The sequence below is a fragment of the Salvia hispanica genome, chromosome 2, assembly GCF_023119035.1.
Source record: "Salvia hispanica cultivar TCC Black 2014 chromosome 2, UniMelb_Shisp_WGS_1.0, whole genome shotgun sequence".
NCBI classification, from domain to species: Eukaryota; Viridiplantae; Streptophyta; class Magnoliopsida; order Lamiales; family Lamiaceae; genus Salvia; species Salvia hispanica.
Window position 1 is genome coordinate 36323558 of NC_062966.1, and position 17875 is coordinate 36341432.

The 17875-nt window shown below is 32.3% G+C and overlaps 1 protein-coding gene across 1 annotated transcript; it reads left to right on the forward strand.

Annotated features, from left to right (window-relative positions):
* The first annotated feature begins 229 nt into the window (after window positions 1–229).
* LOC125205560 (protein ROOT HAIR DEFECTIVE 3 homolog 2-like) lies at window positions 230–9897 on the forward strand. The gene is made up of 23 exons (XM_048104590.1): window positions 230–336; window positions 3846–4023; window positions 4155–4221; window positions 4324–4426; window positions 4519–4589; window positions 4691–4754; window positions 4884–4964; window positions 5066–5113; window positions 5307–5369; window positions 5678–5734; window positions 5829–5960; window positions 6067–6135; window positions 6606–6697; window positions 6801–6912; window positions 7017–7185; window positions 7263–7363; window positions 7498–7751; window positions 7828–7894; window positions 8026–8163; window positions 8258–8365; window positions 8900–9033; window positions 9150–9264; window positions 9516–9897. The coding sequence occupies exons 2-23, from the start codon at window positions 3870–3872 to the stop codon at window positions 9612–9614; spliced, it is 2298 nt and encodes a 765-aa protein (XP_047960547.1). The 5' UTR covers window positions 230–336; window positions 3846–3869; the 3' UTR covers window positions 9615–9897.
* The last annotated feature ends 7978 nt before the right edge of the window (window positions 9898–17875 follow it).

Consider the following 17875-nt stretch of genomic DNA (forward strand, 5'->3'; position numbering starts at 1 on the left):
AAAATGAATTAATGCAAGAGTGCTTATACAACAGACTAAAAACAAAACAAATAGATAAAAGTAGGATGAAGATCATCAAAGATATCTTTGTGCATGTACTACAAATAACAGCCATCAAGTCCTCAACAAAAGACAAGAGGCTGCAGTTTTCCAGCCTTGCAATTTTTGATCATATTCGCAACAGATTCCAATATATATGTACACATATGTTTCCTTTCAGTTTCACACTTTCCCTTTCACCACTTCCAATCAATTCTAAAGAGGAACCAAGTGAGAGGGTGAAGCTTTGAGGAGAAGTTGCTATGATTTTCTTTTAACTACAGAAGAAGCGTCAAGGTAAACCCCTTCACCACAACTTCTTATCAAGCATGTTAGGAAATCAACACTTACTAAAAATAAATTGATAGAACAATAGCACCTTTAATTCTAATACTTTTCTTTCCAAACCATAAGTACTTGAGGAACGGGATTGGAACAGAAGACTTTAATCCCTCTCAAGCTTTAGATTACATAACACCAACATCTCTCAAATGCTAAAATGATGGTGCGTAGAATAACAAAACTCCAAACCTTAGAGAGTTAGAGAGAGGAGTCAGGGACTTAGCAACTGTCCGTGTGCGTAGGCAGAGAGGCGATGTCTCCTCACCTTCCCGACGGCGGTGGTGCGAGGAAGACGCCGACCGGAGAGCGGTGATCGGCGGATGGCGAAGGTTGGGCGCCGCTGTGTCTTCCTCTAATCTAGGGATATTTCCTTTTCAATTTGGGGACAAATTGTGAGTTGGGAATTAGTGAAGAGAAAGAGGTAGATGACCGATGGAATTGGGGTGTAGAGGGAGAAAGAGCAACGATTAAATATGTTTGAAATTGTATTCAATAATAGTCCCGTTTAATATGTTTGAAGTTGTATTTTAATCCCTCCGTCTCCCATTTATTGACACGGTTTGACCCGACACAAATTTTAAAAAATGTAACGGAAAGTGTGTTGAAAAAGTTGGTCTGTGAGTCCTACTTTTAAAGTATTAGTTTTATAATAAATGTAAGTAAGAATGAGTTAGTGAATTATGAGGTCCACTACCAAAAATGGAAAAAGTGAAGTGTGTAAAGTATTCAGGGACTGAGAGTAGTATTCAATAATAGTCCTGTTTAATTGGTCTATTAAATGCTAGGCCTGTTTAACAAATTTTACTCCTCAACCGTGTCATTGGAAAACATTCTCTTTTCATCATTTTAGGATATGGATATTGACATCTATATCATGAAATTTTCAAAAAATTTGATTTTTCCCACGAACTTTAAAATTGGCTAATAATATCACGAACTTTACCACGTGTTTATTTTTTCCCACGAATGAAAAAATTCCCACAAATAATTTTTTTCGTAATTTCTCGACTACAATTTAGAAAGTTTCGAGTTTTTCAATATTTGAAAATAGTTTTTCTTGAAGCACACCCTCAAAAATTGTTCTTCAATCTATTGAAATAACATTAATTTTTTCATTCCTGGGAAAAAACAAACCCAAGATAAAGTTCATGATATTATTTGCCAATTTTAAAATTCATGGGAAAATCTCAATTTTTTTAAAGTTTCGTGATAATAGATGCCAATATCCCTTTAGGATACATCCAAATATAGTCTCATTGCAAAAGATGAAAAGTTTCATTTTCATATTTTATCCACTTTTTCTCTCCTTTCTTACTTTACATACTTTTTCTCTATATCTTTCTTCAATGATTTCATCCAATGATTTAAGCATTTTTATCTCATTATCATAAGAAAAGTTCGAGTAGATATATGAATTGAAGGCCTATTTAGTAGTACATGATAATTCATTGTAAACCAAAGTAATTTTGGGCCAATGAATACAGTTCAAGAACAATAAACCTCCGCACTTTATTCAATTTTGTCTGATTTTAAATTTATAATGATTGGTATAATGTAACTAAAATTATATTGTAATTGCGATTTCATGAAATTAAATTTAAAGTTATGTGTATTGATAAATTTGTACTTATTGATATAGAATTATATTCCAATTCCAAATATTTTTTATGTGTATTGATAAATTTGTACTTATTGATATAGAATTATATTCCAATTCCAAATATTTTTTGGAACATATAGAAATAGAATGATGAAAATTGGATGGTGCTCATGAATTTGGTGGACAGTTACGAGAACTTAATTAATCAAGATGATTAAAATAATAGATTTTTTAACCTATATTTTAATATATACTTGTATCTTTTACTACTACTACTTTATTACTTTGGCAAATCTAGGTTTCAATCAATCTGAATGTCATGATTTGTTGACGTAATGCGTGTTATGTGTTTCTAATTTTTATGTATAAATTATAATAAATGGAAAATTCTAGAAAAAAGAAGAATTAAAGTTAGTTACGTTTACGTGTAGGGATGTCAATGTAGCCCGCAACCCGTGGGCTGGCCTGAATAGCCCGCTAAATTTGTAGGGTTAGGGTCGGAAATTTCTAGCCCGATAAAAATAAAACCCGATAAGCCCGCACCCGATTAACCCGCAACCCGTTAGGGCCAGACCCGAAAACCCGATGGGCTAGCCCGATACCCCGATAAACTTTATATTTTTCAATTTTTCACTCCTAATTCGACCCTTCGTTGACTAATTTTATGACATGGTCTAAAAAAAGATAACTTTCAATTTTATGGTAAATATATAAATTATATATTGAATTTTTATTAATATAATAATTGTTAAATAAATTAATCTCACTAAAAGAATATTAAAATTTTTAACATGCATTAAAATTTCACGAAATATCACAAATATTAGTATTTTATGATTGAATTTAAGCATATATGTCAAATTTATCATAATTAAATATTTTATATTTTATAAATATAACTAATTTTCATCATTATTTATTGAATTGTTCGAGCCTTAACCTTATCGGTAGCAACCCGATTAACCCGTCGGGCTAGCCCGAAACCCGAGCTTTTAGGGTTAGGGCCGAACTTTTACAACCCGAAAGAAATCACAACCCGGCAAGCCCGCACCCGATTGACCCGCAACCCGAGTATGGTTGGCCCGAAACCCGATGGGCCGGCCCGATTGACATCCCTATTTACGTGTGACATTATTACGTGGTATTGTGTACGCTTGGAAAATTAATCTATAATTTAATTTTAATATAAAATGTTGAAAAAAAATTCGATTATGCATTTGTATTTATCACTACCCATTTATAATTTATGAACAAACATTTCTAGGAAAAGAAGAAAGTTCATAGACGCGTAACATTATGTGAAAATTCTTGAAAAATAAGTATTCGCAATATTGTGTTGACTGAACCTCCTCCAACCATTTGCTTTCATATAGAATTTGTACCATTTACAAAAATTAAATCTTCATTTATAGCCATAAGCTTCGTATTGTAACCCATATCAAATTAGTTACTCCATACTAGTCAGTTCGTCCGCAATCAATACTAACGTATTCTATGATACGTCCATAAAAAAAATTGCACTCCGTGAACTTTATTTTCCACTAAGATAGTTCAATCATCTATATACTAGTATTAATTTTATATTAAAATTTGTGACACTCACGACTAGTAATGAATTATCTACCTTTCTATCACATGATCTATCATAGCTTCCTCCACTTAATAAATTGAGTAGGGATTAATAATCATACCCCTAAACGAGTCAAAGTATATAGTTTAGATTGAGGTAGGTAAACAGAGTCTTAACACTATTATATTCCGTGTCAAATTTGGCCCCATTTTTCAACTATTTGAATGTACAAGTCAAACATATCCCCACCACTTGCATCGACCTCGATTTAAAACTTTATAAATTTATGAACAGTGTGTTATATTTTTCTAACTCAACATGGCTACTTGGCCTAATTCTCTACAAAAAAATTCTCATCCGACGGAATTGATTAATGGCGACGGAGATTTCAATGAGTCGGGTTTCGAGGACTTCATCCGAGGCGCTGCCGCCTCAATTCCGGTCATTGCCATCGTCGGCCCGCAGTCCAGTGGTATGATTTCTGGCCTGAGTATGTGATTAGATTGATAGATTAAATAAGTAAGCTAACATTTGGAGGCTAAGGCCATCTACACCAGCGTAGGTGCGCATACATTAAAAGCTACTCCACTTATTTTGGTGCAGGAAAAAGTACTTTGTTGAATCATCTATTCCGTACAAACTTTAGGGAAATGAATGCACAAACTGGAAGGTTAGTTTGGTCGTCTACTTCTTATTCTTAAATTGATAGTAATAAATACAAATATATTTATTTATTCATAGTAGTAGTATTTAAAAAAAGGTTTTTTTGTAGGAGCAAGACAACGAATGGGATATGGATAGCAAAAGCTCCTCATACTGAACCCTTAACTGTGGTGCTAGATTTGGAGGGTACAGATGGTAAAGAGAAGGGAGAGGTTAGTATTTAAATTTAATTAATCATTAATCTTTCTACACTATATATCTTAATTTACTAAATAAAGCTTTCCATCGATTATGATTATTTCAGGATGATACAGCATTTGAGAAGCAAAGCGCCTTGTTTGCTATAGCAATTGCTCACACTGTCATCATAAACATGTATTTTAATTTCTTCGACCAGATTAATTAATTTCGCAAATAAACTCATACTCAATCAACTATATTTAATTTAGTATTGATATATTTATAAATATATATAGGTGGTGGAGTGATGTCGGCCGCGAGCACGCTGCGAATAGGCCTCTTTTGAAGACCGTTTTTGAGGTACTAAAAATGTTTTTATATTTAGTACACTACTACGTACTATGCGATAGTCGAAATGCAAGATTAATTACTTAGTTTGCTAATAATACTCCATAATAAATGATAGTAATTAATATTCTTGGTATATAGGCTATGCTATCATTATCCTTGTATAGTCTTGAGAAAACAACCCTTCATTTTGTGGTACGCGACGGCAACAACAAGACTGGGGTATGTGATGTCTAATTGCAGGATTAAATTTAATTCATACTATATGTGTTTTTAGTTTTCTTTAATTATGATTTTATGCATTAATTTATTTATTTATGTAGACCCCCTCGGAATTATTAAAGCGTAATTTGAAGGAGGATATCGAGAAGGTAAATATATTAGTAGGATTTAGGACTTTGTAGATTCTAGTTTTTTTTGTAGCAATGTAAAAAAATTCTTAGAAATTTTTCACATGGTACAGTTTCAATTTATGCAATTTGTGTTTAACATATAATTGTAATTGAAATGATTTTCTTTCATTTGTCTAATGACCTCTCCTTTTTTTCTTGGCCGTCACTGCAGATTTGGGAAGCGGTTCCCAAGCCCCCAGGCAACGAGGGCACTCTACTCACTGACATCTTCAATGTAACAAAAACTAAAGAAAGCACACATATAATATAGTGCATAGTAAACAATAGTTGGATTTAACCCGATAAATTAGAATCATGCATAAATTATAAATATAAATCACTCATGCATACACACGTAACTTTAAGTAATAAGAGATGAAAGATTAATTCCCTCTAATAGGATTTTAACCCAGTTGCTTTATTCGTTCATCTCTCATTCACAGAAGAAATTATGAATTTGTATACGTGTATAGTTCGTGTTTAATTAGATATAAGAACTATAGTAGTAGTACTAAATTTTTCTTTCTTGTTTGTTAATTTAAGGTGGAGGTTACCGTGTTGTCCAATTATGAGCATATAAGACATGAGTTTGACGAAGAGGTTTTATTACGACTAATTATATTTATTCCTTCAATTATTCACTAATATACACATCAATAATGAGTATTAAATGTATTCGATCGATCCATTGCAGGTGGTCCAACTCCAAAAGCAATTAATCTCCCATAATCTTGATCTCTCTACATCAAAAATTTCTCTCAGCAGTGCCAAGAAAACATGGGATATTATCAAAGAAATTAAAGGCTTCAAAGCTCCACCTTACAGGGTTAGTCAAATAATTATTTAGGATTAGTTAATTTGAAGTACTATTAATTAATTCTGTACATGTCTTTTTCTAAATGGTATAATGCATAATACAACTGCTTTTTCAGCTCATGGTTGCCACAATGCGATGTGAAGAGATTGCCATGGACAAGTTGAGGCTCTTTCAGTCTGACCAGGTTTTACTTTAATTTGCTTCTTAATTAATTTATGCATCTCTTCTTGCGATTATATAAACTATTTAATTTGGTATTATAGGAAAATGATCAATACAAAAATGCATCTCAACACAAAATCCAGACCATGAGATTTTTCAATCTAATGGTCAATAATTAAAGAAAAACACAGTGGGTCATTATAAAGCAGTTTTAGGTCATATTATAAAATTTGGGTTTGAGGTCATGTTAAGATCCTTATATGTCATTCTAATTATAATGACATAAAAATAAGCTTACGATGACCTAAAAATGACCTATGTATGCTTGGTTCTGTATTTTTGTATTAAGAATGAGTTTTACATAGATCAAAACTCTACGTTTATATAATCGTAATATATGTAAAGATAAAAAAAGTCAATTATGCCTTTTTAATGTATACAATATCAAAATGGATATTTTCATCACTTACTAATCCCTTTAAATTTGTGCAGGAATGGTTAGAAATAGAAAAAAGTGCAAAAATTAAACTTGTGATTGACTTCGGTGCGAAAACAAACTCTATCTTGGCTAAGTATCTCTCCGAGTAAGCTAAATTAATTAATTTTTTTTTATTCGAACTCTTTTCATTATATAATGAAAAAAGCAATTCATGATGCAGTAATATTAATATTTTTTGCTTTTGATAGATACGATAAGGAAACTATGAATTTTGAAAGTAGTACTAAAGGAGGGTATGATCAACAAGTACACGAAGCCAGAAGCTCTAAACGCCAAGATCTGAAGTTAAAAGCATTACAGGTATGCTTTTCATCAGATATGGACTATGTTTGGTATGCATAATATGAACTCTAAACACTCACTCTAATATTATTCTCTTTATTTAATCGTGGTAAATAAATTAGGTGGTCTATCCTGCTTACAACTATACGTTAGATCATCTTCGATCCGAGACACTGCTAAGCTTCACGACTCAACTCAAAGCACGCAGACAGAATTTTCCACTGTCTGCATTTGAGTCATATCAGACATGCTATGACTCTTGTGTGCTGCAGTTTGATCTGCAATGTTCAGGTGCACCATAATTAAATGCCACATATATTATTCATTTTTAATGTTTGCACTTTATATATATGTTATTTAATTTTCAGAATATGCTACCATAGAGGAGGCAAATTGGAAGGAGGAAGCTTCAACTGTGCGCGAACAACTTCTCCATGAAATAAGAAACTGTACACTGAATCAGCTATGGGTATAAATTATTAATAGTAGTGAAACAGATGTTGTGTGCAAATCAGAATTTGTCCAAATTTTATGTAATTTATCTGTATAATAGTAAAACATATATATCTGACGAGGATGATGGTGATGATGATGTATATGCAGGATGAACTCTCCACTGGCTTTACTAAAAAAGTGATTGCAGTTTTAAAAGATAAGGGTGGGCCGGAGACGGACAAATGGAATAGTATTAGAAGTTTGGTAAAGAGTGAGAATGAGAAAGTCAAATTGGCGGCTGTTGGTGTATTTGGAACGAAGAATGAACAAATTGTAACTGATTTAGAGACACACGCTAGAGACATAGTGGTGAACATTGTGAAAGATGAATCTGATAAAGTCGAGGAACTCATGAAAGAAAGGTTAATTAATAGTATGCACAAACTATAGGGGTAATTAATTTATCTACGTTTGAACCCAAATTACTTATAATTTCAGGTTCATTACTGCTATAGCACCAAAGGACGATGGCAGGACGCTGACTATGGAGGAGGCCTACGTTGAGGTAATTTATTTATATACTCCGTATTAATATCATCATCTCTTTTATAAATTTGTTTTAAGTTTTTATGTTTACTTTTTTACTTTGAGATTTTATTAGTAGTATATATTTTGTGTACGTATATGTGCATGCAGTGTTTGGATACGTTGTCGACAATGGCTGTGATACGTTTAGATGATACATACGACGTCGTACAGACAGCGCTACGTTCTGAGCTGCCTAAGGATGCAAAAAGCGGCTGTGGGATTTTTTCTTCACTAAAATGGAAAAATGTTAGTAATTTTACAAACCCTGACCTCCATCACTAATTTTTACTAGAATTAATTTGATATTCTATAATTCAATCCTTTTGTGATACTAATATAGGTCCCTCTTCGAATGACTTTGATCACCCCATTGAAATGCAAAGAAATATGGACCAAGTTTAAAAAAATTTTGGAGGGTCGTTTGCGAATGGTTGAGAAACTACAAGAGGTATTGCATTATTTCATAAATTGTTGGGATCGAATATTACTCCCTCCGTCCCAGATTTGTAGTAATATTTTGCCATAAAAGTCCGTCCCACATTTGGAGTAACATTTAGAATTTACCATATTTGCACATAAAATTTTACCCCATTATTCACTAAAATTACACCCAAATGCTATTATCTATATTAAAATAAATCTAAACAAAAATAAAAAACCAAAAAGTCAAAGAGAGACCCACCTTCAACCAACTCACTTCATTTATTACATACTTCATCATCTCACTTCATTTATTACACACTCTATCATCTCACTCCACCATCTCATTTCATTTATTACACACTCCATCTCTCACTTCATTAATTACACATCTCATTTCGTTTATTAAGGACTTGATTAAATACCACTACACTCCACTATTTAGGGATTACTTATAAATGTAGAGATGAAATAGACGTGTGGCTATGAATATGCCTGATTTAATAGAGATTATAATGAATATGCCAAAATTCGATTAGAATATAACATTCGCTTTCTACAGCCTCATCAGCAATCATGGAGGTTTTTTACTATGGAGTGGTGCTCTCTTCCTAAGTGGGTTATTGCAATTCGTAAATGGGCAATGATGGCATTGAGTGTTATTGGAGTTTCTCCGCTCAAACTTCTTCTTACCTGGTACTCCACTTTTTTAAAGCAATTAAATTAATTAGTAATTTAATATAGTTATTAAACCATATAGTATATAGTTAGCCTTCTTGCATGGCATTACTTATGTGTTGTTATTGCAACAGGTTCCCGAGACTCGCCAACAACTTATCTTTAGCATTCGGGATCTCAAGTGGGAAAGTTAAGATTAAACGAAATGGGAAATATACGTACTCCGACACAAATAAGGAATTTAAACAGGTACTACACTATTATTTCATTTATTAGTATATTATTTGATGCATCATCTAACCATATGATTTCCTGATCCTCCTTTGAAATTTTGCTTCTACCTATTTATCTTTTAAGATGCAAAATTAGTGAATTTAAATATACAATTTTAAAGAATTTCAGATGCCAAACCATCTTATCTCATTTCTATATCTTAATATATACTATGATTAAATACACAATTTATTACTTATGTTAATTATGTCATGATTTTTTTGCAGGGTGATGCCCTGAGCAAATATCCTATGCTGATGAGATCTCTGCACGACGATTTGGATGCTGCACACAAAATGCTTAACATAGCCGCACCGGGGGCTTAAGTTTACAAATCATGAAACATGTGTCTTCAATATAGGTTTGAGTCTTTTATTTGGAGTCTACTATTTCACTTAAGTGTTTAAATAAAGGTACTCTTTTCCCTACCCAATGGAGGTTTTAACGAGGCCCAGCCTATATGTTTTTATTTTCGTGATTTCCATGGGCTTAGGATGTTTTCTTTTTTTTTTTGTTTTCTGTTTTTTTTTGTATTCGATATTGTTAAAGTGTGTCTACCATTCTATACAATTTTTATGTCCTATATGATAGAACACTTTGTTTTTCTCATCAAGGCCCTTTTTCTCAAGAGTTAAAGACTCTGCCTGGATACGGGCGTCGTTTGTTATACTATATAGTATTAAAAAATCATTAAAAAGCCCAAATTTGAATGATCTACGCAATATAAATTAAGAGCATCAATTCTGTCGGAACTAAGATCGCAAATTGAAGAATTGTTACAAATTAATTGAATAATATACCTAAAAACTGAATAAAGCTATTATTCAACAAAGTATTCATCGTATCTTTAAAAAAAAAATCAAGGCCACCCTATATTGTATTCCCTCTATCCTCTATCCTGTTAAATATGAAACATTTGATTTTTGATGCATGATTTTATGTAGTGTTGTTTTGCGAGTTATCGAAGAGATATTAGAGTAAGAAAAAGAAAAAAGTAGAGATGATATATTTTATTTTTAATACAGTATAATAGTTTTAAGAAGAAAATATTTTATTTTTTATGGAACTGATGAATAATTGTTGCAATTGCATTTGTGATTTCCCGTGCTTGGGATCGCCGCCTACCATCAGCGGTACCCCAACAACCACCCTACCGGTAGCAACTCCAACTACCATTGATAGAGTTCTACTAGTAGTAGTGTAGTACTCCTAGTTTTCAGATTTATTTAATTGATGCTAAACAAAATCAAACCTTTCGCTTCAAGCAATATTATATAAACAGCGTTCTCCGAATATATACGTACTTGTAATTCTCGTTCACTACTGAGGGATATGATTTTCTCCTCCACAATTCACTCCTTAAATTAAGACTAAGATCACATACAGGTCACCCCAGGTATTGGTCGAGTTCACACAAAGACATCAAAGAACTTGCAAGCGCAACCGAACCCCGAGCCACAAATTAAAGGCGTAGCCTTTGAACCAGGGCTCTGATAAGTGCACATCTGAAATCCACATTAGTATGATATTATCTAATTTTGGCAAAGCCCTCACGATTTTACTCTTGGATACTCTCCGATTGGAATAGCCAATATATATATAGTAGCAACTCTTGTTTACTCTCTGACAAGGGAGGGATGTAGTTTGCTCCCCCCACACTTATGATCCTAGAATAGCCTATTTTTTCGTTTTTGTTTTTTTATTTTTTCTATAGTAAGAGCATTGATGGTAGGGCTCTTCTATAGGGCCCTTCGTTTATTTTTATTATTTTTACATTAGCATTTTACTTATGAGTCTATCTTCCTACAATAAAAGGGCTCTTCCAAAGGGCTTATCCCACTTTTATTTCATTTCCACATCATCATTATCTATTTTATTTTAATTTTTTTATATACTTCTATATTTAATATGTTATCAAATTAAATAAATTTAAATGCAAAAATATTAATATGTAAATCTTCGTTGCATTATAATATTAAAAAAAAGATTACAACGAGATACAAATTTAAATAATACTAGAATTTAGCATAAGTGCCTCTACACCTGTGTGCCCAAATTTCTTCGATCATATCATGCTGGAGTCGATTATGGGCTTCTTTTTAGAGCATGTCAACAAATGCCCGAAGATGGCCAACGTAGCCGTGAGGGACACCCTTATAGTGGGACTCGCTAGTGACACCATGGCTTGGTCCAGCAGTGGGGTGTTTATAGTTGATAAAATGGAATTAAAAAAATAAATAAAAAGGATAGGGCCGATCGGTGTTGTGTTTTTTAAGGTGGAATTTAAGTACACAAAACAAGGTGTCGAACCCACAGGAAGGAGATTAATTGCTAAAACTAGTAAATCTAACTAAAAAGCAGTAAAATAGTTTGATTTTGTATTTTTGATATATAGTCGAGTGAAAGACGAAACGAGAAGGAAAAATACAAGGGAATCACGATAAAGAGGGAAGACTACTCCTAGCTTGTTTCGTGTTGCTTATTCACATGAATCCTAAAGCCTAATTAGTTTCCAATATTTATCGGGATCGTGTTGATTTTACGCTCTCACGCAGCTGATCATTGATCGTGGAATTTTACACCTAAGATAAGTTGATCACGTCTCCTAGGCTCTACTCACCAATCCCTCACTCCTATAGTCGCATAATAAGCCCGGGATTGGTTTCTACATACGTTCAACACATAAGATCCACACGGACTATCCCCCGATCAGTTTTAGCCTAGTTTCTTATCTATGTTAGCTCCCTACTTCAAGTTTAAGAGACATTGAAGTTAAAGCCATTACCGGATTAAGTTTGTTAGCAAAACCCAACACGGATTAAAGTAAACACATAGACAAGAACCAAAATATGAAAATCAATCAAAACACAATCATGGATTCATATTTACAAGCTTCTCTAACTAACTAGGAGTAATCCCTAAAATTTAGCCACTCATAGTGGGCAACAATACAAGAAAACAAGTAAATGCTACCATATGGGCAAGATTAGTGAAGAATTACCCTCAAACTTCTTCTTCTTCCTCCCAAAAATGGACTCCAAGCCTCTTTCTCTCTCTAAAAATCGCCTCCAACCGTTAAAAGATGCATTGGAAGTCGTGCCCTAGCTATTTAAATAGTTAGGGCTTAAATAGTTATAATTTTTTGCCTATAATCTATTTTTAGCATTGGTTACTACTCCCTCCGTTTCGCCATAGTTGAGTCATTTTACCATTTCGGAAGTTTCTTCATAGTTGAGTCATTTCCATATTTGGTAACTTTTTTCTCTTTCTTACTTTACTCTCTCTTACTTTATTCTCTCTACTTAATTCACTTTATACTTTATTCTCTCTACCTTTTCCTCTTTCTTACTTTTTTATCTATTTATTTAACACACCCAATATTCATTTCTAAAACTTTGTGCCCAAAAGTTCCGCCTCAACTATAGCGAAACGGAGGGAGTAATATTTTAAATATTTCCCGTAAAGAGGAGTGTTATATTGCTAACTCAATGCTTAATTGCTAACTACAACTCAATAATAGTCATTAGATATTCAAATTAAAGGCCTAGATCATCAACCACGAAATGTCAATACGATCAACAAAAAACGTCAATAAGGCTATAAGATTAATTCCAATAAAAATAAATAGGGGTATTAATGTCAAGTTAGTTATAACTAACTTTTAAAAGAAATCCCAAAACTTTAAATTCATATAACATATACTCCCTCCGTCCCGGCTAAGATGACACATTGCTTAGCCGGCACGGAATTTTAGGAGTTATTGGTTAAAGTGTTTAATTGGAGAGAGAGAAGGTGTGTGTAGGTATTAAAGTAGAGAGATAAAGAAAGATGAATATTTTAATATGAGTGAGAAAAAGTGGTTGGGTGTATTAATTGGAGAGAGAAACTTACCAAAAAAGGAAATGTGTCATCTTAGTTGGGACAAACTAAAAAGGAAAACGTGTCATCTTAAGCGGGACGGAGGGAGTATTAAATTAAAGATAATTTTATAAGGATTCCAATGATATACTACATGCATATGTTTCGACGTTAAAATTTGAAAAAAATTTAAACTTTTTTTTTTTGAATTTTCGTATTTTTTACGAACAGATTTATGTCAATACACCTTACATAATATGTCAATATTATGCTTGTAAAATGTCAAATATGAAATTGTGTTGACATTATTATATCTTGGTGTTGATGTATTTCATACACTGTATTGACATTGTATTTGTAAACCCTAAATTTGATCATTGCTATTATCTTTTTAATATTAAAAAATAAAAAACGAAATTACACATGGCAAATTGTAGACCACAAGATTTTTAAAATCTTATGGTCTTAAATTGGTTGTAGTTAGCAACTAAGAGCATCCCCATCCGTGCTCTTAGATAAGAGCACGGATTTGGGCCCGGACCCACTTTTACTCCTTGTCCTTAGCTAAGAGCACAACACCCACATCCGTGCTCTTAGCTAAGGACAAGCTCAAAGGTCCCACCATTCCATTATTCAATTTAAATACTCCAATTATTAAAACATTTCTACATTATAAAAATACATTCAAAAATAAAAATTACATAATTAAAATCCTAAAAAATAAAAATTACATAATTAAAATCTTTAAAAATAAAAATACATAATTAAAATCCTAGAAAATAAAAAAATAATTAAAATCTTACAAAGATGAGAATATGAGAAAAAAGATGAGAGAATGTAGATGATAAAAAAAAAAGATGAGAGAATGTGATTTTTTTTGTGTTGAAGTGGAAGTATTTATAGATGAAAATGTGAATTTTGGGGAAAAAAATTGAAAAATAAATTAAAAGTGGGTAGAAAACGAATATAATTTTTTGGGAAGTGGAAAAATATTTTTTTTTATTTAAAAACATTTTTTTAAATGAATTTCGAATTTTAAAAAAATAAATATAAAAAATCGAATTAGCCGTTGGCCAATCAGACGTTGCCACGTATGGGTGCTCAGCGGCACGGACGTGCTCTTAGCTAAGAGCATGTCCGTGCCGCTGGCACGGACGGACGAGCTGCAGCGGCGGACGGACGACGGGTGCTCAGCGGCACGGACGGACAGACGGTACTAAGAGCACCGCTGCGGATGCTCTAAGGGATGAGTTAACAATTGATCACTCCCCTTCCCGTAAATGTCTAGAAAATACTATATTTTTATGTTATTTTAACATGAAAGTCTTGCCTAACATTATGGCATTTACCATATCCGAGTACCAATTTAAATAATTACGGAAATGATGGGATTGGTGTAATTGACTTGGAGGGAGAGAAATCCACGGGAAAAATTGTGGGTACCCGTAACGGGTAACCGCGGGTACCCAAACCCGATTTTGCAGGTACCCATACCCAAAAACTTCAATATTATACTACTCAATCCCGACCCGTATAGTTAAACGGGTAACCCATACCGTATCGGGTATCCCAAACCCACAGTTGCGGGTACCCAAACCCGTAGGCATAATTTGAATTGTGTATTATGTATTATGGAGTATTATTCAGTGGTATTATGCTTTTTAATTTTTCCTTATCGTTAATCCTAGTCATCTAATACAATAACTTTATGTACATGTTTGAAATTCTAGAATGAATTTTGGGATTGTTGCTAGTTGCTACACTATGATTTTAGATTTGTTTTTTTTTACTTTGTTGTATTTGCATAATTTTTAGCTATGCACAAATATGGTAATTTCTCATCTCTTAAATATAATATGATTACGTATGAAATATAATGCAAATCCAAATTTCAAATAAGCAAATATGATAGAAACATAAGCATGTCCAAAATTAAATCACCACTCAAAAGTTTAATATAAAATAAAAAATAATTCACTTTCATAAAAAGTCCAATATAAATAACTTCAACTAAAAGTGTAAATATTTTAAATCTCTAATCTAAAGACACTAAATTAATAAAAATTTTACTTTCACCAAATAATTGGAAATAAAGTGTATCATTGGGGAGTGTATATAAATTTGAAACTAATTAACTAAAATAAAATATTTGAAAACCTTAATCCTAAAAATAACAGGTATTATCGGGTCTAGCAGGTATACCCGCGTGGGTAGCGGGTATACCCATACCCGCAATAATTTAAAACAAACTACCCGATCCCGCCCCGTTTCCCATTGTCGTCGGGTAGTGGATACCCGCTACCCGGCAGGTAGCGGGTCGGGTTAGGTTTCCTGATACCCGCTACCCGTTTTGACACCCATAGGTAGGAGTATGTCGTAGGAAAGGAGGAATGATTCTTTTTGAAATACTGGTCTATATACGCGAGTTAAAAAAAATGGAGACTTATGGAAATTGATGCAAACAAATCGGCCACACAATCTTATGCATTAAATGCACAAAATGATAACCATGTTGAGGTTGATTAAAAAATTTTTAGCAGTAAATTATCGTTATAATATTAAACTGCCTTATTGAATTTTAATATTGTATTTGTAATTATTAAATGAAAATAATATACAATGACATTCATGTAAATATAAAATGTTATTATCTTTGCTTACCTTATTTTTTTATAATATATATGTAATTATTAGTTGCATTAGCACATCAATACACTTTGTACAGTAAAATTTAAATTCTATTAATGTATTGATCTATAAATTTTTACTATTCATAAAACAAACATAAGTATATTAATTTAGACTAACATAATATTAATAGCAATACGTGTATATATATATATATATATATATATATATTATTTTTTTTCCTAAATTCACCGATTAATATATTGGTGAACATTTTTTTATTTTGAAAATTGTTTGATTTTATATTTTTTATACTCTTTCCGTCTCATAGAAATAGGCTAATAAATTTTTTATTTTATATATTTATGATTTTAGATTTCATACTATCATATTTTTTTTTATTATTTCATAAAATTATTTCATAGTATAAAATAAATATGAAGAAAATAAAATTGATCGGCATCACCTACGATAATTCTTGGAAAAAAACTTCGTAATAGTATTGTATTGGACGGTAGACAGTATCAAATTTGGACCCACACGCTACAATCTACATCATATGTTACTGATTGGAGTATGAAATATTCTAACATATCAGTTTCAAACAATTAAAACATTGACTTTGGCGTCCACCCCAAGTTGACCGTTTAATGTACGTTTACCCCCAAAACTACTTCATTAAAATAATTACTACTCCATAAAATTAAAAGCAGCTAACGAGTCCAATATTGTCAAGCTTGGCTAGTAAAATTATTCGCAGGCTCAAGCTCAATCTATATCTTAGTTTTTGTAGGTGAGCTGGGTTCGACACACAACTAACGAGCTCAGTTCAAAGCTCGGTTCGTCACTCAACTCATAATATGTTCGGTTACTTATCATACATATATAATGTTTGAATGAGTATAGTTATTTCCATGAGAAATTTATTAAAAATAAAAGAAATATTAGAAGTTGAAAAAATGAGTAATTTACATCAATTTCATCCTTACTTACATTATCATAAAAATGTCACATAGCTTTGTTTTAGCTAAATAAAAATAAAAAATCATCGAGGGTTTAAGCCCCTCCTTCAATACACTTGGGTCTGCCCATGGGAAAAAGTTTAGGGGAAAGACCTAAATTTTTTTTTTAAAAAAAAGTAAGAGTGAAAAAATATATTAATTTTTATTATAAAAGAAAATGACTCTACTACTATAGAAGGCCCGAAATGAAAAAAAATGTCTCTATTACATTTTTAGTTAGTTTCATTTGTTAACATAGTACTCGGTGAACTTTATTTTCCATTAAGATATATAGTTCAACTATCTTATCTCTAATTTTTTTTTATACTATATGAATTTTATATTAAAGTTTGTGACACTCACGACCACTAACATTAGTAATGAATTATCTACCTTTCCATCACATGATCTATCATCGGTTCCTCAACTTAATAAATTGATTAGGGATTAATAATCATACCCCTAAGATAGGGTGTAACTCCCCAATCGATGTAGAGCACACGAAAAAGTAACACTATGAATGAAATTATAGAGGCACAAATCCTAGCAGGAAACTAGGATTCTGGACGAGAGATTTTGAGAGAAAATATCTTTTTATTAATCAATTCTCAATGTCTCGATCTATTGGGAATTTTATGATTTATAGAATTCCCCCTACCTATTCAACTTACGGTTTGAATAAGAATCAAGAAGAAAACCCGTAAAGATTGACTAAAAAAAATAATAAAATAAGGAAACAAAATATATGGAAAAGATCTCCCAATGAGATATGAAATCTTTATACTTTGTTGGCTTCTTCAAGACTCGTTTTTGGAGTACCAATTGGGCTGGACTTTCTGCATGATTCTTCCCTCTGTCACTTTATCTCTTTCCCTTCTTTGTTGTGGCCTCAGTTTCTCTTCCATCTTGTTCTTTGTCCTTGATGTCCGAAGACTTGTGTTGTATCCCTATCATAAATCTAATCGACTCAAACTATATACTCCCTCCGTTCCGTAGTAGTGAAGTCATTTTGCTATTTTAGTACGTTCCACACTAGTATAGTGATTTCTCATTTTAGTATAAGTCAACACATTTCTTTTCACTTAATTTACAATTTTTTA